The following is a 25,813-nucleotide window of genomic DNA, read 5'->3' as shown; positions in this document are numbered from 1 at the left end:
CCCCACCAAGATGTCCACATCCTAACTCCCAAAACCTGTGAATATGCTGCCTTACACAGCAAAAGGGACTTTGCAAGCATGATTAAGTTAAGGATTTCAAGATGGGGAGGTTACCCTGGATTACATGGAGGGGTGGGGGGAATCCATGGAACCACAGGTTCCTATAAGAAGGATGCAAGAGGGGCAGAGTCAGAGAAGGAGGTACGATGGCCAAAGGAGGTCAGAGCGAGGCAAGGTCATGAGTTGAGGAATGGGGCCAGCCTCTTGGAAAAGGAAGGAAATGCGTTCTCCCCTAGAGCTTCCGGAAGCAATACAGTCCTGCCTAATCATTCTAGACTTCTGACCTCCAGAACCATGAGAGGACAAATTTGTTTTGTTTTAAGCCCTAATTTCGTGGTAATTTGTTACAGCAGCCATAGGAAACTAATACGGCAGCTGCTAAAAATGTCTCAGATAAAATGTAGTTTCTTACAAGTCAACCACTTTATCTTAGTACACTTAACCCCAAAGAATGAAAGGAAACTTGTACTCCTCTCTCGAGCAGGGTCCCTAAACTCCAGAACTACCGAGCGCTTAAATAAAATGTGATCTAAAAGGGAAGGTTGAAAGGGTGAGTGGGCAGCGAGAGAACACTGCAGTCATATACAAACAGCATTATCCAAGAGGGCTGCAAAGGATGAGATAGAAATGGAATGTGCCTTATTTATAGCAAAGCCTGCCTCCCCTCGCAAGTGTGTGACAGAAGAGCTGTTTTAAAAGTTTTATTCTTCAAACTTGGCTGCAGAACTTGGCTGCATCTCAGAACTGTGCTTTTGTATTTAGCTTTAAAATGTAAGAACCAACCCCATGGTTAAACTGGAGGCAGAGGTGGTGCAGGCAGGAAAAATGCTGGGGGAGCGGGGAATGGAAAGAGGTTGAAATGTTATTCTTATTTAGTTAGTTGCTTAAGAAAAACAAATAGAGAATAAAATAGCAAAAGGCTTGGAAAGGTTCCAAGTTGCAATTTTCTAATACCCAGGCGTTGAGGCTCTCAAGATAAGGGGAGTGCTGCAAAGCTAGTTAGACATTAGGATGGGCATCTGGTCTCGAGGTAGAGAGGGAATAATACTCCAGCCCTAATTACTGGAGATCCCCTTGCCCTCTTTCTTAAGCTCAGTGAAAGCTGACAACAACCCAGAGAAGGCCAGCCTATAGATGCAGAAACTAATACTGACCTTCTGGTAAACAATATGTGTCAGGAGACACGACACAGGTCATACCCTCTGACTTAGAAATTCTAAATTTTGCTGTTAACAATAAGGAACTGAATAAGTAAATTATGGTACATTATCTACTTGGAATATAATACAATCTTCAAAACTATGACTATGATGACAACTGTGGCACGGATTAATGCTTAGGCAATGGTAGGAAAACATAAAATAGTGTATACATTACGATTACCCACTAGGCTAATATATATTTCTTTTATTTTTTTAATTATTTATTTTATTTTTATAATTAACATGGATTATATTAGTTTCAGGCATGCAATAGAGTTATTCAACAATTCTATACATTTCTCAGTGCTCAGTAAGTGTATTCTTAATCCCCTTTATCTGTTTCACCCATCCCCCACCCACCTCCCCTGTCAACCACCAGTTTGTTCTCTGTATTTACGAGCTGGGGGGCGGGGGGGGGGGTGTTTAGGGGCACCTGGGTGGCTCAGTCAGTTAAGCATCTGACTCTTGGTTTCATCTCAGGTCATGATCTCATGGTTCGTGCGTTCGAGCCCCACGTTGGGTTCTACGCTGGCAATGCAGAGCCTACTTGGGATTCTCTCTCCCCCTCCCCCTCTCGTGTCATCTCTCTCTCTCTCAAAATAAATAAATAAATAAATAATTTTTTTTAAAGACTGGGTTTTTGGGGCACCTGGGTGGCTCAGTTGGTTAAGCATCTGACTTTGGCTCAGATCATGGTATCGCAGTTTGGGAGTTCGAGCCCCGCGTCGGGCTCTGTGCTGACAGCTCGGAGCCTGGAGCCTGCTTCAGATTCTGTGTCTCCCTCTCTCTCTGCCCCTCCCCCACTCACGCTCTGTGTCTCTCAAAAATAAATATATATTAAAAATTTTTTTTAAAGAGTAGGGTTTTTTGTCTGGCTCTTTGTTTATTTGTTTCTTAAATTCCACATATGAGTGAAATCACATGGTATCTGTGTTATTTCCTTAGCGTTACACCATCTAGGTCCATCCACGTTGTTGCAAATAGTAAGATTTTATTCTTTTTCATGGCTGGTAATATATTTCTTTATCCATTCATCAATGGATGGACTCTTGGGTTGCTTCCATATCTTGGTTATTACAAACAATGCTACAATAAACACAGGAGTGCATATATTGTTTCCAACTAGTGTTAATTTTCTTTGGGTAAATACCCAGCAGAGGAATTACTATATCGTATGGTAACTCAATTTTTAATTATCTGAGGAACTTCCATACTGTTTTCCACAGCGCCTGCACCAATTTACATTCCCACCATTTTTCTCCACATCCTCGCCAATGTTTGTTGTTTCTTGTATTTTTTGAGTCTAGCCATTCTGTCGGATGTAAAGTGATACCTCATTATGGTTTTAATTTGCATTTCCCTGATGATTAGTGACGTTAATCACCTTTTTATGTTTCCGTTGGCCATCTGTATGTCTTTGGAAAATGTCTATTCAGGCCCTCTGCCCATCTTTTGATTGGATTATTTGGAGGTTTTTTTGTTGTGCTGTATGACTTCTACATATATTTTGGATAACAACCCCGTATAGAATGTATCATTTGCAAATATCTTCTCCCATTCAGTAGGTTGCCTTTTTGTTTTGTTGGTGGTTTCCTTCATTGTGCAAAAGCCTTTTATTTGGGTATAGTCCCAATAGTTTAATTTTGCTTTTTTTTCCCTTGCCTGAGGAAACATTTCTAGAAAAATGTTTCTACAACTGCTGTCAAGGAAGTTACTATCTATGTTTTCTCCTAGGATTCCCATGGTTTCAGGTATCACATGTAGTCTTTAATCCATTTTGAGTTTATTTTTGTGTGTGGTGTGAGAAAGTGGTCCAGTTTCATTCTTCTGCATGTAGCTGTCCAGTTCTCCCAGCACCATATACTGAAGAGACTGTCTTCCCCGTTGTATATTCTTGCTCCCTTTGTTATAGACTTTTGTTATGTTAATTGACCATCTAATTGTGGGTTTATTTCTGGGTTTTCCATCCTGCTCTAGTGATCTCTGTGTCTATTTTGTGCCAGTACCATACACTTTTGATTACTACAGCTTTATAGTGTATTTCAAAATCTGGGATTGTGATACCTCCAGCTTTGTTCTTCTTTCTAGCCCTGATAAATATATATATACATATAAAGCCCTGATACATATAGCCTGATTATTTATATATATATCAGGGCTTTATATGTGTGTGTGTATATACACATATATATATATATATATATATATACACACACACACACACACATATACATATATATATATACATATATATATGTACATATATACATATACATATATGTATATATGTATATGTATATGTGTGTGTGTATATATATATATATATATAGCCCATATATATATATATATATATAAAGACTGGAAGGAAATAGACCAAAATGTTAACTGTGGTCATATTTGCATGGTAGGAATAAATGAGATTTTTTTTTAGTTCATATATTCTTTTGAAAATGAATTATTACTCTTAAAATGGAAAACAAGGAATTTTTAAAAGGAAAGAAAGAAAGTTGGCAGAAAGCTCAGCTGTACCAATATTTTACCATGTGAGTTTCAGAACTAGAAATGTTTAGTGATTTCTTGCCTCAGGTTCTCCATATGAAGAATAAGGCTGTTATTACATGAGGCATACCTCCTAGATTTAGTGCTATAAAATACACTGCCTCCTAAATACATCTAGGTTTTCTTATCACCAAACCTTGCTTACACAACCCCATCACCTAGAATCATTTCTTGGCTTTTCCTACAGAATTAAATTCTCCCCTTTCTTACAGATGCAATTCAAACCATTTCTCCTGAAATTCCTTCCTCCTCTGTAAGCCCACCCTGTCAATACCAACCTTCCTATAATTAACTACAAACAACTTTGAGATTTCCTTTGTTTTTTTTTTAACATAATTCAATTTATTTGAAAAAAAATTACAGACTTTAGAATAAAGCAAACCCAGACTCAAAACTCAATACCAGTTATCTACTCCTTCTGATCCTGTTTTCTTGTATGTCATACAGGCTGACCGCCATTTGCCTAACAAGCTATTCTGCTGATCGCATGATTCAATGTATGCACAGCACCCAGCACTGTATTTGGTATCGAGTGGGGAGCCAATAAATCCTTATTATCTTCCTTAATCTTGCACCAGCAGACTTGCGCTCAAGAAAATACTAAAGGTAGTTCTCCAGACCAAAGAAAAAAGGTCCCAGAGGTAAGCACAGAGATGTAGAAAATAAAAAAATGAAAACAATATTTATTTTTTTAATGTTTATTTATTTATTTTGAAGAAGACAGAGAGCACGGGGGGCAGTGGGGGGTAGAGAGAGAGGGAAAGAGAATCTCAAGCAGGGTGTGCTCTATCAGTGCAGAGCTAGATGTGGGGCTTGATCCCACGAACTGTGAGGTCATGACCTGAGACGAAATCAAAAGTTGGATGCTTAACCAACTGAGCCACCTAGGCGCCCCAACAATAATTTTTTAGTAAATCTACATAACCATTATGTTTAGCAAATAAAACAAAAATGTTATAAAACAAAAATGGCAAAGTCTTGTAGGTTTTTAAAAATACCGACTATTCAATCATACCATATCCCCGGGTGTCAGTAACCATCTTCCTTTCAAGAAAATTAGTAGATATATCAGAACAGGGACCCAGTAACCTAACTGGTGGGTTACCCCAAATATAAATCCTATACCCCCCATGAGTATTTAATTCATTTTCTTTTATTTTTTATTATTTTTTTTAATGTTTATTTATTTTTGAGACAGAGAGAGACAGAGCATGAACGGGGGAGGGGCAGAGAGAGAGGGAGACACAGAATCTGAAGCAGGCCCCAGGCTCCGAGCCATCAGCACAGAGCCCGACGCGGGGCTCGAACTCACGGACCGTGAGATCATGACCTCAGCCGAAGTCAGACGCTCAACTGACTGAGCCACCCAGGCGCCCCTTTAATTCATTTTCAACAGATATTTGATTGATTTATATCTTTTGATGTTATTCACCACAGAGGTGTGAATATTCTCTTGGAGTGAGTGTATGTCTAAGTCTATACTTATATCTTTGTATATTTTTTCCATTCCCTTATTGTAATACATTTTTAGAAGTGCGGATGTGAATCAAAAGACTTTTCCAATTTCAGTTTTGATTTATATTGGCAAACAGATTTTTTAAAAAACAATCCACCTATCCCACAATGAGTGAAACACTTCGTTATTTTCCCTTCACGGGTATCTGTTAGATTCTAGTATTTCTTGTTCAAAATCTCAAGAACGGGGACTGAACCCTATGGCCATACAAGCTCGCTGTACTGTAAGGGATACTACAAAGACGTGTCGATAGTGAAGGTAATAAACTGCCAAAATGTAAAATCTTAGACTCCTTGAAATGAAATGCGGGGGAAAAACTGGAAAAATGAAATGAGGCCTTGAACACACCAAAGGCTTTCCAAATTAGAAAGTTATACTCGTGGAAACACATCATGTTAAACCACACGAGCTATTCTCAACACTAAAAATACCAGCCCTTTCATCTGCGGACACTGATACCACTAGCCCGGGACTTGCCCACACTCCTGTCTCCTGCCAACCAAGGGAATGTGATGGGGTGCTTTTCCTCTGGCAAGTCCAATCCTAGGGGAAAAGGAAAACAGAACAGTTGTTTCCTAAGGCAATAAAAAACCTTCGAGCTCTTTAACGAAAGGAATCTTAAAATGCAGATTGAACAATTCAATTAGTTACCCAGAATACTCTCTGAAGTTAGTCCTTGGGTAATTTATTTAATGTTAAAAGAAAAAAAGAAAAGAAGCCCTAAATGTTCAAGAGCAAAAAGCATTTGCTTGAAACATCCTGATTTACCTGACTTTTTAAAATTTTGCTTGGGTTAACTTTTTAAGGAAAACGTGAAAGAAAACAAAGAGGCTATGAAACAGTAAACAGGTAAGGAAATGTGGATGTCTTTATTCTAGATTATGAAAGCCCTGGCATGTGAGAACTGACAGTACTTTTGAGATCACCCAGCCTAGCTCACCCCTCACTTCAAACGGCAGAGCTCGACTTAAAACAGAAGCAACTCACGCGTGGCCAAAATGAGCTAGTGGTGTGGCCACAATCAATGCCCAGACACCCTGGTCTAGTTACATACTCTTTGTGTGACACTTGACTTCTCTACACACAAGGAGAAGAAGGGCAGGCAATCCAGCTCTACAGTTACTTGGTTCAAAATTCTGTTGGTTCCAAGAGACCTTCCGCCATTTCCCAGGTACAGCCTGGTGAAAAGATACCTCCTTATTCCCCTCAAATCCACCCTACATCTTAGCAGTCACCAAATCCTGTTGATTCTACCTCCTAAACATCTCTCAAACATACCACTCATCTACATCACCACTGCCATGATATGGCCACCAGTTTTCCCTCACCTGGATTCCTGTAAACTCACGAAACCATTCGACCTACTAATTTTACCATTTCGCTTACACCCTCTCTGCATAAGTGCATTCTCCACATTGACCATATGACTTCCCCGCTTCAAACTTTTTTGCGGTGAATTTCCTTATGAAGAAAAACAAGGTCTCAGTGGTTTTCCTCTGCTTTGGGGTTAATACCTGTGTGAGTCAGAGCTTTATCAGGAAACATATGGCACACATAGGACAATTCAAGAAAGGTTTATTTCAAAAAGGACCAAGTATCAAGAAGTGGCAGAGTACAGGAGAACCATAAGGAAACACTCGGAACCTCTGAGTTGTGCAAAACCCCTCACCTAGCAGTGGGCCCACTGACCTGCTCCTTCCTAACAGAAGGCATATAGGAAGTCATGTGCAAGGCTGGGTTATAAAAGAGTGAGACTCCCACTACCAACCCCCTTTCTTACTCTTCTTCCTTGCTCACTCTGTCAAAATGAGCTGCCATGTTGTGAGCTGTCCCGTGGAGAAACACATGCAGCAAGAAACTGACAGTGGAGGAACGGAGGAATGGAGGCCATCGCCCCACAGCACTCAAGGAACTGAACCCACCCAGCAACCACAGGAGTGAGCTTGAAGTGAGCCTCGCCCCAGGTGAGCCTTCAGATGAAACTGCAATCCCAGCCAATGTCTTGACTGTCGTCTTTTGAGAGACACTGACCCAGAGGACCCACCTTAGATTAATGACCCATGGAAACTGTGACATAATAAACATCATGGTAAAGCCAATTAACCCCATTACATTTTGGGGTAATTGGTTATACAGCAATGGAAGACTATACAAACTGGAGCTACCCAAATGCCCAAAAAGATGAGGAAAGGAAAAGGGTATCAGGACCCAGGGGAGAACAGCCTGCCCTGGGAGGAACAACGACCTTCAGTAAAGCGACACAGGTAGTGCAAAACTCTAGAGGGAGCCAGGGGAAGAAATATCTGGCTTTGCTCTTCTTCCTTCCTTTCGTCTCTCCCCAGGCTTCTACTGAGCCAATCTGATTCAAAGCCAGAGATTCCAGGATCCCTGCAGATGTAGTCTACCTCCTGGGGCAGAGAGCAGTATGGAGGGGGTAGAACATGGGCATGCAGGCACAAAAGGAAGATTCCCGCATGATGTCCTAAATCTTCGGCATGATGTATAAGGCCCTTTGCGATCCAGTCCTAATCTCCCCAGCTAGCTTTATTTCTCAGCCCCCATCACATAAACCCCGCTCCAAGAGAACAGCCACTTGAAGTTCCCAGAACTCAGTTTATAACATCACAACTCTGTCCCTTTCCATGTGGTAGTCCTTATGCCTCCTACGCTTTTTCTCCCCTTCTCTGCCAGGTTAATTCCTATTCATCTTTCATGAATTAAGGCAGGTGCCAAATCCCCTGGGCTGTCTTCTATGACATCATCATCCTCTCTCTCTCTTTTTTGTTTTACTGTTTATTTTTGAAAGAGAGAGACAGAGCGTGAGCAGGGGAGGGGCAGAGAGAGGGAGACAGAACCTGAAGCAGGCTCCAGGCTCTGAGCAGTCAGCACAGAGCCTAAGGCAGGGCTCAAACTCACGAACCGTGAGATCATGACCTGAGCCAAAGTCAGATGCTTGACCAACTGAGCCACCCAGGCGCCCCCATCCTCTCTCTTGATAGGGATCTCATGACCCTTCGACCTCCTTCATCATTCCTCGGCTCACCTCTACCGATGGCCTCTTGCAATTGTCTAGTTACCCGTCTCTGCTCCATTAGCCCACGGGTTTTTTTCAGGGCACAGACCTTATCTTGCATTCCTAGCACCCAACGGTGTCTGGCACACAAATGATACTCGATACATATTTGCTGATTAGATGGTTTCTAGTCCTTACTGTGCCTTGGTCACCAGAATCTGTAGGTTCCCTGACCCTCGGCTGCGCTGGCCACCACGACTGCCTTCTGTGAATTCCAAAACAGTGTCCTATTCCCGGCGTGCTCATCAGCAAGCTAAATGTTTTCCCCTTCTTGCTGCATCCCACTGCCTGTGTAACTAAAATAGGACCACGTTGACTTTTTGGACATGTGCCTAAAGCAGCTTCTGCCCAGGGCTTCCAGGGTCCTAGAACATTAGGGGAAGTGACCTTGGAGTATCAGGTCAACACAAAGGCAAGACCCAAATTCCAGCAGAAAAGGAGTAAATCAGTAGAAACTAACAAGTGAAGGAAGCCAGCAATGACAGACAAGCACACTGGCGTTTTCTTCTTTCTCTAAAACTTCTAATTCATCCCTAACGCTATATATTACTGACAATATCCAGTGCTGCTGACACTGTTCCTGCTGTCTAACATACAATCAATACTGCCAAATGATAATTATACAAATGTCTTAAATGTTACTAGCAAGCCAAAGAAACAGGTCACCACCAAGAAGATACTTTTAACTGTTGAATGTTAAATCATTGCAACTAGAATTTTTCTTCTGATGCCTAACGACATTAGGTTTTATCCCCGTCCAATTTCAGTCACATAGGACTGTTTGAAATATTTCTAGAAAAGTTCTAAAGACCCTTACACGTGTCTACGGTCTCACAACATTGTTTTGTTGTGAATTAGAGCAGAGAAGCGAATTAATCTATGATTAAAAACTTACAGAATGAACCTTTTAAATCATTGCAGAAAAGTATGTTTACGATATTTAGTCCAATCCCCTCACTTTGCAGAAGAGGAAACGAAGCCAAAGTAAATATTTTATTTATTATGTTGGTGGGTTGGTAGGCACACGGGGTTCATTTTATCATGCTTCTTTCTACTTTATGTGGACACTGAACATATTCTTTTTGTGTAAGGAGGATTTTGTGGTTGGGAAGGAAGGAGGAAAAAAAGTAGAGAAGAGGAAGTCAAAATGAGAAACAGAGCTGGGAAAATGAAGTTCCCCATCCAGAGAACCAAAGCAGTACGTGTCGGAGCTAGGGCCGGATACCCAGAGCTCTCTGCTCCCTGTTTGGCATCTTCCATCACACCATCCCATCTCCTGACCCAAGTCTGGGTCAAGTTAAGCCACAATTTTCTCCGTCCAACTACAATCTAATTGCTCAGAGTTCTACCAAATCAAATCACCAGTCCAGTTGGAAATTTCTCAAGAGACATTATTAACACCACTCAGAGAACCAAACAAAATCAGAAAGCAACCTACTTGTACTCAAAAGAATTCTGGGTTTATTTTTTTTTTTAATTTTTTTTTCAACGTTTATTTATTTTTGGGACAGAGAGAGACAGAGCATGAACGGGGGAGGGGCAGAGAGAGAGGGAGACACAGAAACGGAAACAGGCTCCAGGCTCTGAGCCATCAGCCCAGAGCCTGACGCGGGGCTCGAACTCACGGACGGCGAGATCGTGACCTGGCTGAAGTCGGACGCTTAACCGACTGCGCCACCCAGGCGCCCCAAAATTCTGGGTTTAAAAAAGAAAGTAAACATTTTCGAAAATCTTTAACCAAGAAGCAAGAGCGCCAGCAAGTAGAATGAAGCTTTCGCATTACAAATGTTCAAAGTCAACCCAAGTCAAATCTCTCAGACTAAGCATGAAAAGCAAAGATCCGCCGCACGGTACTTTCACTTATTTAACTTATCCAGTGTCTGCTGAACCCCAACAATGTGGCAATGGTAGTTGATAACATGGTGGTGGAAGGGACGCCGAAGGGGGCAGTTAGGCCACCTGGACCCAATCACTGGGAGACTGCTGAGTAACTTCATGCAAGTTACGCACCTTCTCCATACTTTACTTTGCTCCTCTGAAGGGGTTACTAAAATCCCTTACATGTAACTCCATGACAGAAGCCTGGTTCTTCTACATCTGAGAGATCTATAAATAATTATAAAATCAAAAACCCACTTCAAAACATTAACTTTCCCATTACGGTGCTACGTGTACTCTACCTGGACATTGTAAAACATACTGAATAAGTGCTTCGAGCCCAGATTCTCCTGAGAAAGAGTTTAAAACTCAGGTTCCCAAGACCCAGCTCAGACATATGAAACAAAAATGCCTTGGGGAGGGAGGGATGGAGGATCTCTTGAGGATCAATATTGTTATAAAACACACCTAAATGATCTGACATCCAGCCAGGTTCAAATATCATCCCTACGTTGGGCAATTCAATGACCCAGGATCTTTTGGATCCAAGAATATTAAAAAAAGGTGAACAGGGTCTGGGTGCCTTAATGAATAATTAAGGTTTTCTTTTAAATAGATTTTTAATGTGACCAATACATTTTTCATATACACCTCCAATCCAAAATGTGAATGTGAAGGATGGAAAAACTAAATGAGAAAGTCTGTTCAACTCAATAAATAAATCATGCCTTGGGAAAGTACAACTTCTCAGAGTTAATGACACAGAAAACATGAAAAGAAAATGAAGAGTATTCTGAAGGTGTAGGCCTGAGAAACCCACCCATCATTACTCATATGTCAGAAGGTTACCACCCGAAATGGCATTTAAAAGTCACAACAACGTTGTGGACATAATCATCCCACTTACGACTCGGAAGTTCACCCAAAAGCTCCATTTCTCTAGATCTGGCTTTTTAAATGCCAGCATGTGAATCAACACAACACAATGCAAGCAAAAACGTCACACTAAAAACATCTGACATGAGTAAGAAACAACCAGAGAAAGACAACAAAAAGGAAAGTACTATTTGCATAATTTTTAATGTAAATTTTTGTCGTGGACCTCTAAGAAAAGGCTTGGTTTTAGAGCTTACAACTTGAAAAAAAAAACACTATAAAAGAGGACTTCCATAGTACGTATATGTCTTAAATTGACCTTGGTTGCAAGGTTTAATCTTTACTGACACCTTGAGGATAGTGTCCTACAATATTGGTTGTATTGGTTGTAGCCAACGGCTGGTCTATAGCACTGCGAGTAGAGAACTAGGTAAATATCCCATGACTGAAACGTAACCATGGCTTAAATTAGTCAAATTAACTAGGTTTAAATGATTCCAGGTCCTAGACCCATACTAAGCAATGCCTTCTTTCTTCCTAATAGATTGAACAGACGTAATATCCCTTTTATAGCAATTTAACTGTTATGACAAATAACATGAACACATAAATATCCCACATGCAAATTTGTCAAAAGGAAGCAAGATATGTTTCCAGTATAGAAACCAAGAGGCTAGTCGTCATATCTTTGAAGAACTATGGTAATTGACAGCTTTGTATCTAAATTAAACCGAGAGTCCCCTGCTACCACCTAAAAAGTAAAAATCAAGTTTGCACAAACCTGTAGGAAGTTTTCCTTTCAACATAATCCCAAATATTCTAGTAGAAAGGTGTTTGCATTGCATGACCTTTACATTTCTTACCAACCTTTAATAACCCATTAGTTTACAATCTCCTGAATAATACAAAAATATCTGTATTGTTTTCCTGTGTCTTAAAAAGGCAACTCACTGTATGAGCATACTTAAGTCAACGTATTAATAGTACCAATATTTAAACATCTTATAATTTATCTCCTTTCTCCAAATGACACTGTTTTTATAACACCCTAAAGAAAAAAAAAAAGATTTCATTAAGTTCCTCATTTACTTTATCTAAATGAATCTTCACAATAACCCCATGAGGTACTGTCCTTCCCCTCTCCCCCTGTTTTATTTTTCTTTTTAAAAATGAAGAAACTGAGGCTCACAGAATTAATAACTAACTCAAGGTCACATCACTAGGAAGTGGTAGCATCGCAATAATTTTAACCTAGGTCTGATTCCAAAGCTCAGGTTCCTATGATCTTGGCTTAGGGTTTCCCTGGCGTGGGGTGGGTTAAGACGGTAATGAGGAATACACATCTTTGTATTATTCTGTATGCCTCACCAATTTGTTAGCCGTGTGAATCTCTTTTTTCTTTATTACACTTTAATAGGCTTCTCTGTTAGAGATGGGTTATCTAAGCATTCTCTTACAAAGCAAAGGATGAAGGAATTTGATACTCAAAGCGAGATTAGTTTTGAGTTCTATTTTTATAAGGAAAGAGAAAAATTCACCACATTGATCATCCAGGAATATCTAGTTCAACCTTGCCCATATGATTAGCAGAGATCAAACACACAGTCTTGCAGAAGACACAGAACCCAGCAGACAACTCAAATATTTAGTGAAGTGAATGAACATTAACCAATTTTCCTTATTAATAACGTAATCTAGTTAGATCAAATTTTCCCACACGTGCAAGCATTAAACGTGTAGTAATAGGCAGTTATTCCCTCAAATTCAACATGTGCACGAATAAAACTTATGTGCCATATCTCCTTCCTTGAAAACATCCTTCCAAATGTCCCTATTTGAATTAATAGCATCAGTGTCTTGCCAGTGTAACCCAAAGCGGCTATGTAACAGCCACCTTTGATTCTCTATTCCCTCCTAATTCTATATCCATTCAGTTTCCAAGACATTTTTAATTTAGACTCTTTAATTCCTTTGCTCAGTCCCACTCAATTCTGAGGGGCATTTCCCCTGCGAGATTAGTATCCTCCTTCTTTCTCACAGATACAGAAATACCACCACCACCCCCTCCCCCATTAAGCCTCCAGTCTACCTTCACTACAATGCGTCTGGCACAGTGGGGCAAGACTCATAATCCCAAAGGGAAATGTTGATTTTGCAACTCCCGGCACAAAAGTTTTTCATGACTAAATTGTCTGTGATTCAACATTCCAAAATCTGGCTCCATCCAAACTGTCTTCCCAAAATCTTACCTCCATTACTCCACGTAACTCACCTATGCCCAAGCTCACTAGTTCTGGTTGCTGTTCACTTTCTCCAGCCCTTTGCCTTTGCTTAATGCATCTCGCCACCGGAATGTTGTTCTTTCCACTTTCCACATAAAGCAGTCCTACCCATCCTTTAAAATGTGAATTCAAAGACCACTCCACCAGTCCACACCTGGCCTCTGAGCCTGGAAGTAATCACTCACTCCTCTGATTTCATATAATACCGTATTTGCACTTCTCTTTTGGAAATTAACACTTAGACTATTACAGACTCTGCATTTGTGTACATCTCTTGTCTTCACCAACCACAGACATCTAATTCATGCATACCTCTGTATCTCCCACGGCATCTAGACCAGATCTTATACATACTATGGGTTCAAAAACAATCAGTTGATAAATGTTACACAAAGGCCTTGACACTGAAGGAGAATACGTCTCCATCTGCACTGCTTAGGCAATCTCTGCGTTTAAAGAAAACCAAAGTGGGGGAGCCTGGCTGGCTCAGTCTGTAGAGCATGCGACCCTTTATCTCAGGGTTGTACATGCAAGCCCCACATTGGGTGGAGAGATCACTTAAAAACAAAATCTTTAAAGAAAATCAAATCGTATTTTTCAAGTGTTCAATATCAAGTATGACAAAACCTAACTTCTTTGAGTTTTAGAATTGGAAAATCAGAGGACATGAGAAGAAAATGATACTCATTTATCAGTTTAAGCAGAAAACATTTGTCAAGCTGTCAACCATCAGTCAACCCTGCACGGAACACAAACACATACACAAGCAGCACCCCCAGCGTTCAATAAGAGGCCTTACTTTGCGGTAGACTATCATGTTTGGAGAACTGTCCTCTGGGTCAGCAATCCCCACTGCTCTTTGATCCCCAGATCCCTGAGCCATCCCGGATGTCTTCACTCACACTGCAAAAATAAATGAATAGACCGTTAAGACATGAAAAAATTATACAAAGAAAGTCCTGCCATGCAAGGAAGCATCTTTTGGCAGGTGATATGAAAATAAAACATGATAAATTTCTCATTTTTCCACATTAATTTAAGCAGTATCTTAAAAAAATATCTAGGGGATAACTGGGGTCTTGATCCACATACATTCTCCTAATCCCAAAGCAACATGTTCTTTATTTTCAGCCCAGAATCATGTACCCTAGAGGTGAGCTTATGCCGTCTTAAATAATCTCCTGAGGACAGATGAAGCCAATCATTGTGATGTTGATTTTGTCTTACCAAAGCTCACTTCTTGATTAATTCTATGCACTCAAATCTGAATATTTTACTAGGGAAATGCAGATCAAAACCACAAGGAAAGACCACTTCATACCCACTAGGACGGTCGGTCATACTAAAAGAGAAAAACCTCAAATAACAAATGTGGCAAAGGATGTGGGGAAATCTGAACACTTGTACCTTGTTGATAGGAATGTAAAATGGTTCAGTTGCTATGAAAAAAGTTTGGTGGTTCCTCAAAAGTTAAACATAGAATTACCATGTAACTTGAAAATTCAACTATACCCCCAAAGAACTGAAAACAAGTATTCCAACAAATATTTGAACATTAATGTTCCCAGTAGCACTATTCACAATAGCCAAAAAATGGAAACAGCTCAGTGTCCATCCATCGGTGGATAAACCAAATATCGTCTCTCCCTACAGTGGAATAAAGTTCATCCGTAAAAAGTAATAAAGTGCTGATACATGCTACAACACAGATTGGTCTTGAAAACATTATGCTTAGTGAAAGAAGCCAAACACAAAGGTCACTGCAATGGACTGGACGTTTATGTTCCAACAAAATCCGTATGTTGAAATCCTAACCGCTGGCTTGATGGTATTAGGAGGTAGGGCCTTTGGGAGCTGACTAGTGCCCTTATAAAAAAGACGCCCAGAGAGCTCCCTCCCACCATATAAGGACACGGCAAGAATAAAGTCATACATGAACCAGGAAACAGACTCTCACCACACACCAAATCTTTTGAAGCCTTGATCTCCAGAACTGTGAGAAATAAATTTCTGTTGTTTATAAGCCAGCCAATCTAGGATATTCTGTCATAGCAGCCTGAACAGACGAAGGCAGTCACACATTGTAGGATTCCATTTATGTTAAATGTCTAGAATAGGTAAATCTATCGAGACAGGAAGCAGACAGGTAGTTTCCAACAGCTGGGCAGAGGATGGAATGGGGCCACTGCTTAATGGACTTGGGATCCCCTCTGAGATAACGAAGCATTTTGGAACTAGATAAAGGCGATGGATGCAGACCATTGTGAATGTATTAAATGCTACTGAAATGTACGCTTCGAAGTCGTTAATTTTAGGTTGTGTGAATTTTACCTCAATTAAGTAGAATGAATATTTTTTAATTTGACCTTTTTAAAAAGCCTCAAAAGATAACAGTGACAACATATGGAATTTTTGGGTAAAGAAGTTCAGTTCTTGGTATCACACTGTATTTGCTGTGTGACTTTGCACAAGTTAAATAACCTATTGGGTTCTCTTTGTTAACTTCCTTTTAAAACAAAATGTTGAATGCCTGCTGTGTACCCAGAACCACACCAAGGCATCTCTCTCTACACTGCTCTCATCAGTAAAATGTGAATTCTACTGAGTATTCACAGGTAAGGGTCTAATAAACTGAGTGTAAAGGTATCATATAAAGCCATAAAAGTCCTATACAAATGTTATCTCTAAGCTAAGAGCCTGCCTGGGTTATTTGCACAAAATCCATAGGCTTTTCATCAAAGAAACTTTTACAAATACCACGCTTGACAGAAAAGGCCATTTCAATTTAAAATAAAAGCTCAGGAAATATTTTATTGTAAAATAAGTTGGTACCAAAGGTCATTCCATAAAAACAAATTTGGGCAGAAGATGGGGAAGAGATAGGAATTTGTCATTTGTGCTAAGAATTTAAATGCCCAAAGTATACCGTTTGAATGTTGCGTGCTTTCTTTGTCATTTGTGAATTAAGACGCATTTTAAAAGTTAGATTACATGAAGAGATAAAGAACGTGCTCTTACCTCTATGTCCTGTAATATCAGGGTTTCTGTGAATATAGTGTTACATGGAAAAGCTAATTTTTTTTTTAATTTTTTTTTTCAACGTTTATTTATTTTTGGGACAGAGAGAGACAGAGCATGAACAGGGGAGGGGCAGAGAGAGAGGGAGACAAGATCGGAAACAGGCTCCAGGCTCTGAGCCAGCAGCCCAGAGCCCGACGCGGGGCTTGAACTCACGGACCGTGAGATCGTGACCTGGCTGAAGTCGGACGCTTAACCGACTGCGCCACCCAGGCGCCCCGGAAAAGCTAATTATTAATTCCAATCAGTGGCTTTTAAAGTTAAATGAATAACACGCTGTTTTATTTTTAATGAACAGCTACTTATTTGCCTACTCCTTTGCCTCAATACGGAATACGACAGAGCATGAAAAACAAAAACTGAGTCCATTTATGTATGCTCACTTATCTATGCAACAGAGGCATTTTGGGTCTCTGGCTTTATTTTTAAATGAACACTTGACTTTAATGACCATATTATCTCCCACCATAATAATCACCATATTATCTCCCTTGTTGTTATAACAACAAGGTTGGGAATGACCTAAAAACAATCCTGTTAGCCCTGCCTTCGCCTCTTCCTGGCCAATTCCCCCAACACACACACACACGCACACGCACGCACAGAAACATTTCTAGTGTTATAATAGGCTGATGGTCCAGGACTAGGACTTTAGACTACCAAGTGCAGGCAGACAAGTCTCCCTATTAGGAATTTCAGTGAATCTAGTATATAGTAGAAAAACTTCTATTTTTGGTTCCTCTGGCAGCTCAATGTCATTCAACTTTTCTGTGTCTAGAAAGAATCATTGCTAAAATAATGATATAACCACTTTCAAGCCCATGCGTCAACAGATGTTAGACAAATGGGATGCAAAACCTACACAGGTAAGGATGTTCTAATTACATTCATTGACTAGGAAGCTAGGGCTCGTGACATTAAAGGGCTAGATTCTCATTCATTACAATATATGAAATATTTATTAGTTTCTTAAGTTTACTTATTTATTTTTTGAGAGAGAGAATGAGACAGCATGAGCAGGGGAGGGGCAGAGAGAGAGGAAGGGAGAGAATCCCAAGCAGGCTCCACACTGTCAGCACAGAGTCCGACATGGGGCTAGAACCCACAAAACATGAGATCATCACCTGAGCTGAAATCAAGCAGACACTTAACCAACTGAGCCACCTAAGCACCCCTAAAATATTTTTAAATGAAATATGATAGAAATGAAATAGGAATAGTTTAAATTTCATGGTAGTGAAAACCAAAAACTTCATCTTATTTATGCTACATGTATATGTGCACACAGTAAACAATTCAGGGCCTTTAATATTTAAAGAATGTGAATGTTTTTCAGTACAAAACTACATTTCACAAAACTACAAAACTACACAAAACTACATTTCAGTAGAAAGAAACACAAAACTACATTTCAGTAGAAAGGAAACACATGAATGATATTCTTTTCCTAAAATGGCTTACAGCTAACCAAGGGAGAAGCTAAAAACGTGTTCAGGGTTTGATTTTTGAAAACTCCGAGAAGAGACAGACAGGTAGCACAGTGGTTACAAGCTGGAGTCTGTTATCAGACAGATCCACATCCAAAATTAGTTTGCACCACTTCCAAGCTGCGTGATCTGGAACAAGTTACTTCACCTCCCTGTGCCTGTGTTTCCTTATCTGTCACTATAGTCCCAGCATAGCGGAAAGCCTTCTGAACTGGGTGGCCTGGGTCTCCTACCTTGTGTGCAATTGACTAGCTGTCAGAACCAGGTCAAGTCACAACTTCCCCGGACCCCAAGTGGACAATAGCTGTAAAACCCCACATCTCCAGTGTTCCTTCCAGCTCTGCCCTGGAACCTCAAAACTTTCCTTCAAATGCTCATCATCAGAATGTTCCGTCCCACCTCTCTTTATCCTAGCCCATGTCCTCCATTTATGGCATCACTCATGCTGAGCTTGTCAAGGAATCACCAAACTGCTGGAGTGAAGCCTCCTCTCCCAGACTCAGCATCCCCAACCTTGAAGCGATTTCTGTAATACCACCACCCACCACCAGGGGCAGTGGGACTCAACATTTCTTCTTGGAGCAACCCCCCCCTGAGCATCCACTCAGAAGGTGGGCTGGAGATATGAAGATATGGTAGGCCCTGGAGATATAAAGATAAATCAGACACAGATGATCTCATTAAAGTGTTGAGAGTCCAGGAAGAGTGACAGACATGTCCACAGAAACAGGATGTCATAATGTGTGGGTATTTGGTTATGCCGGTGCAGGGCAGAAGCTGGCAGCTGAGATGACAGCGAAGGATGAAGAGGAGTCTGGGGGAAGCAGAAGAGGCCATTCCAGCCTAGGGGCCAACACAGGCATCAAGCATGGCCACGTGAAGCCCCAGAAGCTGTAGGCACCCAAAAGAAAAAAAAAAAAAAACCATGAGGACTGATCTGATCTCAAGGAGATTAAATGGGACAAACGTGGAGTGAGAAATAACAGGGCTTTGCACCTCTCTTTGTTTACTTGTTTATCAGGAATCTCCTCTACTAAAGCCAGTTCTGCTTGGGCAGAGTCTTTGTTGGTGGGGTTCATCCTGCACCTAGAACAAGGTGTGGCACACCTTGTAGGTACTCAGATATTTTTGAATGAATGATGGAATTGATAAGATTCGACCAAGATGCAGCGCACTCCTTCTGGAATACCCATCCAGATAACAAGCCACTGAAACTGCCCCACAAAGAAGACTCTTTCTTGCAAAGACCTATGGACAGAATCACACTTTTCCCCAGAATTTATTGATATGGGCCAGCCCTGAACTCAGGAATCCACTTTTGGAATCCATGAGCAATTTAGATAAGAAGGAACATGTGGGAGGATGGAAAGTATAGTGAGGAGACACCTTGTCAATAACAGAACAATTGAGTATCTATGACTCAAACTGATTAGTAAATCTTCTGCAAGTCAGGACTGCAATTTACTCCAAACTTCTATTTCAGCTGTAGCTTGCAGTTACAACAAATGCCAGCTGTTTTCCTTTGTAATGCCAGCCTCTCTGGAGCAGCCAAGACTAGGGTCCAGCAGATAACAATGCTGAGCCCAGCAGGTAGAAAGACCTCCATGATGTGGAAAAGGAAGTGGCTTTGAAGTCAGACAGGAAATAGCATCTCAGCTCTGGCCACACCAAGACTGCCTTGGCAATTGAGTACCTCCCCCCACCTTCCCCCACCTTCCAGCTCTTCACCTGGAAGGTGAGAGTCCTCTACTTTGCAGAGTTGCTTTTGAAGAGGAAATCAAATAGGGCATGCAAATTCCCTAGCGCGGAATGAACGCAGCAACCGGCCAGCAGTCTGGTTTCCAGCCACTATTTGGCCAAGTGAAATTCCCAGGCCATCAGCATCAGAATCATTGGAGAAACGCTTCCCCCCACCTCAGGGATTCCGAGATGGAGCCATCAGCTACTTAACAAGCTTCTCGGGTGATCCTGACGTACACCTAAGAGGCAGACCACTGCAGTGACACTCCAATGCCACCGAGATCACTGTCACATGAAGCTAAAATCCTTAAACATCCTGCCTGCCCTTCTTTGTGTCTAGCCCTCAAAACCCTATTCAGGGAAATATCTTGCAAGAGAGGTAATCAAAGCCTGACTGTAACAGTCTGAATATCTGTGCTACCAAATAAGAATTTCTGTTGATGTTATTTCCTCTCCTCCTATTGTATCAACCTCACACTGTTTGCTTCGGCCCATTAAAACCCAATGGATTTTTTTTTCTGACATCAGCAATGTTAAGCACTTTGGGGAGAAAAAAACTTTACAAGAAGTGTGCTAGCTCAGTAGTACAAGCTTGTTTATATAGCTCTAATCTGACTGAGAGGGCAGGAACCTCCAGGGGGGAGAAGAAAGAACAACGGTTCTGAAAAACAAATACTTCTTTCGGTTATAGTGGTCTGCCAACGTGACACTTCCTATACAGACGAACTCAAAGTCTAGCTGCTCAGTGACAGAGCGAGAGACGCCCAAGATCGTAAAGCAAGATGCGAGAGCTCAATCCTTAGGGGCCAATTTTGGTGGCAATGCTGGGCACCCAGGATATAATCGCTTGATCATCTCAGGACTTTGGTTAGCATTTGGCGGTTCCCGAAAGCTGGTCCAAGGAATTGAACCAGACCAGCAGCCTCAGAAGCACCTGGGCTTGACTCTAAAGATCCATGTTCCTGGGTCCCAGGTGTCAGAAATTCTGATCTGGTGGACCTACGGTGGCCCCTGGAGATTTATCATTTAAACAGTCCCCAGGTGATGTGAAAGCCCAGTCAGGTCTGGAAACCACTGCCCTAGATTCCATGGAGCCTGCCTTCTCTTCACCTAACCCCTTCACCCCATCCCATGCTGCCTACTGTCTGGGCAGCCATGTGGAGGTGGGGCTCGACTCCCTTGTATTTAGGAAGAGACTGCACTGAAAAGAGCAAGGGTCCTGGAGTCAAAGAACAGGCTCCCAATCCTGGCCACGCCACTTAGTGCTGTGTGGCCACAAACAACTTAGTGCTATGCTTACTTAGCCTCTCTGAGCCTTGGTCTCCTCATCTATAAAACGGAGTAAATGCTGATCACCGGTATCAGGGGTTCTCAGCCTTGCCTGCTCCTTAGAATCACCCGAGCAATGCGCCACAGCAACTCTTAACAGGTGGCTGTTATTATCCCCATTCTACAGATGAGAAAACTGAGGCCCAAAGTTGCCAAAAGTAAAATAGCTTGTCAACCAAGAAACTAAAATCCAAACCCAGGACCGATTCCAGTGCCCACACTTTCCGACGTGGTCTCCAGTGACATCACCTATAGAAAGAATTTAAGGCATAATTTTGTGAATATACGAAATTTAAGTATATATTTAAATATAAAGTAGTTAGCACCTATATATCGCATAGGAAGTACCTCGTAGTAGGTACTTCTGGTACATAGCTCAACTGGTACTTAGTAGGTCCTCAACTGATTTGTGGTTCCTACCTTCTACTTCCTAGTGCATCAGCGAAGCTGACTTCCCCCTACCAACCCAACCTTAAGACACACAAAATAAATATAATCCTCTTTAAGTTGCCACAGCTGCCTTACAGCCTAAACAAATTTTTGTTCAAGCTGCTTATAAAGATAAATATTTTCGCATTCCTTATATTAAGCAAAAGTCCCAAAAAATTAAGCTGGGAGGGAGAAGCAGAAAGTTTTTCATATAACAGGATGTGCTTGGCCTTGTGATGTGGCTCACGGTCCTATTGCTGCAATCACTGCTCAAAGTTCAGGTCCACCCAGGCATCCTCTCTCACCAGGGCTCTGGCCCCCACACTGCTCTGGACACCCCCAGACCCTGCCAACTCCCCATCCACCCTCCCTGCCTTTCTAACTCTTTTTGGGCATAAACAGTATGCCCACTATGTCCTTCCACCTTGTCTTTGAACTTTGACCTTCAGTGACCTTCATGGAAACCCGGCTTCCCCCAAGGACGTCCCCTCCCCTGGAGCCCAGTTGTTCTCACCCCACGTATCTCGAACCAGGAAGTAAGGTAAGCATTGTCCCGGCTCCACATTGCTGCTTCAAGTGATTTCCCTCCTGCCTTCCTACACAAATCCCTGCTCTCGTGACACTCAGACCATCTAGCTGCGCCACTTTCTACCCAATCTCACTACTGTATCCTGCCTCCCTCCTGTTAAGCCTTCCCATTTCCCGAGGACTCCTGCTTCTAGTTCTCAGAGGTTTTCTTCTCCATCCCTCACTCCTTCATCCATCTCAGTGACGTGAACATCAGAATCAAAGACCTATCTGGAAAGCCGGTTCCTCCATCCTTCTATTTCCCCACCTGAACCCTCTTCCTACAACGCTCTTCCTTGGCCACCGTCTCCCACGGCCACGTGCCGAACCCCATCATCAGTGTGACTGGACCACCTCACACCCCAGTTCACTTACCAGTTGTCTCCAGCTCACTTACTCTACATTCACTGCACACATTTTTCAAGCTTATTTAGACATTCAGTCCATGGGACTCACAAGCCTTTTACTCCTCCTCCTCGCTCTGCCTTCACGTTTTTCTCTCACTGGTCCTTTCATTTTAGCCACTCACAGTCACACCCTTGCAAATACCCTTAACTGCCCCAACTCTGCTCTTTCTGTGGCAGATTTCCAGGCAAAACTCCAACGTTGATGGAACCAGAATATCCACCACACAATATCCATATAATATCTGAAGACCCAAGCTCACACCCAAGCAGGTATGCTCTTTGTGGCGGGAATGAGAAAGAAATCACAAAACCAGACCGACTGGCTGCATTTTAAATGCATGAGCACAAGCTTCAAATTTCATCAACACTGCCCATCAAATCTAGACGTTTTACTACCAAGTTTGCTCTCTGTTTGTCTCAAGTGGCCATCCCATACCTTATCTTTGTTCAAGCTGCACACACTGTTGATGGGCTCACTTCAAAATTCTTTGAAGAAATGGAAGCCAGCAGAAGGCAAATCTCTCAACTTCGGGCACCCTCACCTAACCCACCATGTTCTTTGTCTTCCCTCCTGCTGCAATAGAGGACGTGTTGCTGTATTTACTAGATTGAAGTCACTCCACTCTTGCTTTTGATTGGAAGATGACAGCACATACCTCCTTACTCATCGCCTACCACCACACGGGTGAATGGGGCTCCAGTATAACAACAGATTACAGCTCAAACACCTCCAAGACACAAACTCTCTGAAGACTCATTTGAAGTCAAGAGAGGAGACAAAAACCAGAACACGAGGGGAATCTGAAGTTTCTAGCAGCTACAGCTGTAGCAAACATTAAACACAGCTCAACTCTTGGCCAATTTAAATAAAATCTCACACTCAAGGCCCAGTTACCTTAATTCCCATTACCAGATATACCATGTTTGGCTTTTGACAAAACAATCACAAGGCACACAAAAGGCAAGAAAAGACACAGTCTGAAAGGACAACCAATCATCAGAACCAGATTCAGGACACAGATGTTGAAGTTACCAGACAAGAAATTTTTTAAAACTATGATTAAGTATGTTGCGGGTTCTAATAGACAATGTAGATAGAGGTGGAAACTCTTTAGAAAAAAAAAAAAGGTAAATGTCAGAAGTCAAAAACATGTAACAAATGAAAAATGCCTTTTAAGGGCTCGTTGGTCAACTCAAAATGGACAAGGAAAGAATCAGTGAGCCTGAAGGTCAATAGAGACCCCAAACGGAAATACAAATCAAAACCACGAGGAGATACCACCTCACACGTGTCAGAATGACTAAAATTAACAACGCAAGAAACAACAGGTGTTGACAAGGATGCAAAGAAAGGAGAACCCTCTTGCACCGTTGGTGGGAATGCAAACTGGTATAGCCACTCTGGAGAACAGAACGGAGGTTCCTCAAACAACTAAAAATAGAACTTCCCTACAATCCGGCAACTGTAGTATCAGGTATTCACCCAAAGGATACAAAAATACAGATTTGAGGGGCGCCTGGGTGGATTGGTCGGTTAAGCGTCTGACTTCGACTCAGGTCATGATCTCACGGTCCGTGAGTTCGAGCCCCGCCTTGGGCTCTGTGCTGACAGCTCAGAGCCTGGAGCCTGTTTCAGATTCTGTGTCTCCCTCTCTCTCTGCCCCTCCCCTGTTCATGCTCTCTCTCTGTCTCAAAAATAAATAAATGTTAAAAAAAATTTTTTTTTTAAAAATACAGATTTGAAAAGGTACCTGCACCCCAATGTTTGTAGCAACATTATTAACAATAGCCAAACTATGGAAAGAGGCCAAATGTCCACTGACTGATGAACAGATGAAGAAGAGGTAATATATATACAATGGAATATTACTCAGCCATCAAAAGCAATGCAATCTTACCATTTGCAATGATGTAGACAGAGTTCAGCAGAGTGTATTATGCTAAGCGAAATAAATCAATCAGAGAAAGACAAATATATGATTTCACTTACAGGTGGAATTTAAGAAACAAAACAGATGAACATACGGGAAGGAGGGGGGTAGTGAAGAGACGGAAACAAACCACAAGAGAACAAACTGAGAGTTGACGGAGGGAGGTGGGTAGGAGATGGGCTAGATGGGTGATGGGTATTAAGGAGGGCACTTGTTGGGATGAGCATTGGGTGTTGTATGTAAGTGATGAATCACTGAATTCTCCTTCTGAAACTACTGCATATTAGCTATTTAAAATTTAAATTAAAAAAATAGAAACCCCAAACTGAAAAAACAGAGAGAGAAGAATAAATCTTTACAAACTGAGACAAAACGTCCAGGAACTATGATACGATATCAAAAGGTATAATATAAGTGTAATTAGAATACCAGGAGAAGAAAGAGAAAGGAGAAGAAATATTTGGAGGAGTAACTGAGAACATTCCAAGGTCAGATACACACCAAACCACAAATCTAGAAAGATCAGATAACTCCAATCACTGTAAATTAAAAATATATATATAACACCAAGGCACATCATATTTAAACTGCAAAAAATCAAAGACAGAGAAAAGCTCTCAAAAGACATCGCAGGGGAAAAAAAAATCTTACCTACAAAAAAACAAGAATAAGAATTACAGACATCTTCTGAACAGAAACCATGCAAAAACAAGAGAGTGAAGTGAAATACTTAAAATATTGACAGAAAAAACATCAAACTAGAATTCTACATCTAGTGAGATTCTTCTTCAAAACGAAGGGCAAATAAACTTGCTTAGACAAATAAATAATAAGTAAGTTTATCGCTAGCAGATTTGCCCTTCAGGAAATGCTAGAAGTTCTTCAGACAGAGGAAATTACTAGTGTCAGAAACTCGGATCTACAAAATGAAGAGCAAGCCTCAGAGAAGAAATAAAAGGAAAATAAAATATTTTATTTTCTTATTCTGAATTGATTTAAGAGAAAGGAATAAGGCTCTCTTGAACAATGTGCATGGGACAGGAAAAAAAAAATTTTTTTTTTCAAAGATTAGGAAGATCAAGGCCTAACACAGAGCTCCGGAATAGCCTTTACCAACCAAGTTCCAAGATCGGCAAGCTGGGGTCCAGGGGACAAATCTAGCCTGCTGCCTATTTTTGTATGGTCTGTGGACTAAAAATGGTTTTACTTCTTATGCGTCTGTTTTGTTCTTTTTGTTTGTTTTTACACTTTTAGATGGTGGGGGGAAAAGTTAAAAGAAGAATGATATTTTATGACACATGAAAACTGTATAAAATCAAATCTCTGTGCCCAGAAATAAAGTTTTATAAATAAACACCTTTGTTTACTTACTGTCTGTGCTGCTTTTGCACTACAACAG

The 25,813-nt window shown here is 41.2% G+C and overlaps 1 protein-coding gene across 6 annotated transcripts in view; it reads right to left on the bottom strand.

Annotated features, from left to right (window-relative positions):
• RGS6 (regulator of G protein signaling 6) overlaps window positions 1–25,813 on the bottom strand; it is a 565,374-nt gene that overhangs the window by 524,655 nt on the left and 14,906 nt on the right. For all 6 annotated transcript variants that reach the window (XM_043556509.1, XM_043556506.1, XM_043556510.1 and 3 more), the window contains exon 2: window positions 14,246–14,349. In XM_043556509.1, the coding sequence (XP_043412444.1) occupies window positions 14,246–14,329 (84 nt within the window). In that variant the 5' untranslated portion in view covers window positions 14,330–14,349. The remainder of the gene's footprint in view (window positions 1–14,245; window positions 14,350–25,813) is intronic.

Source organism: Prionailurus bengalensis, chromosome B3 (genome assembly GCF_016509475.1).
Source record: "Prionailurus bengalensis isolate Pbe53 chromosome B3, Fcat_Pben_1.1_paternal_pri, whole genome shotgun sequence".
NCBI lineage: Eukaryota > Metazoa > Chordata > Mammalia > Carnivora > Felidae > Prionailurus > Prionailurus bengalensis.
This window is presented reverse-complemented; position numbering and strand designations above follow the sequence as displayed.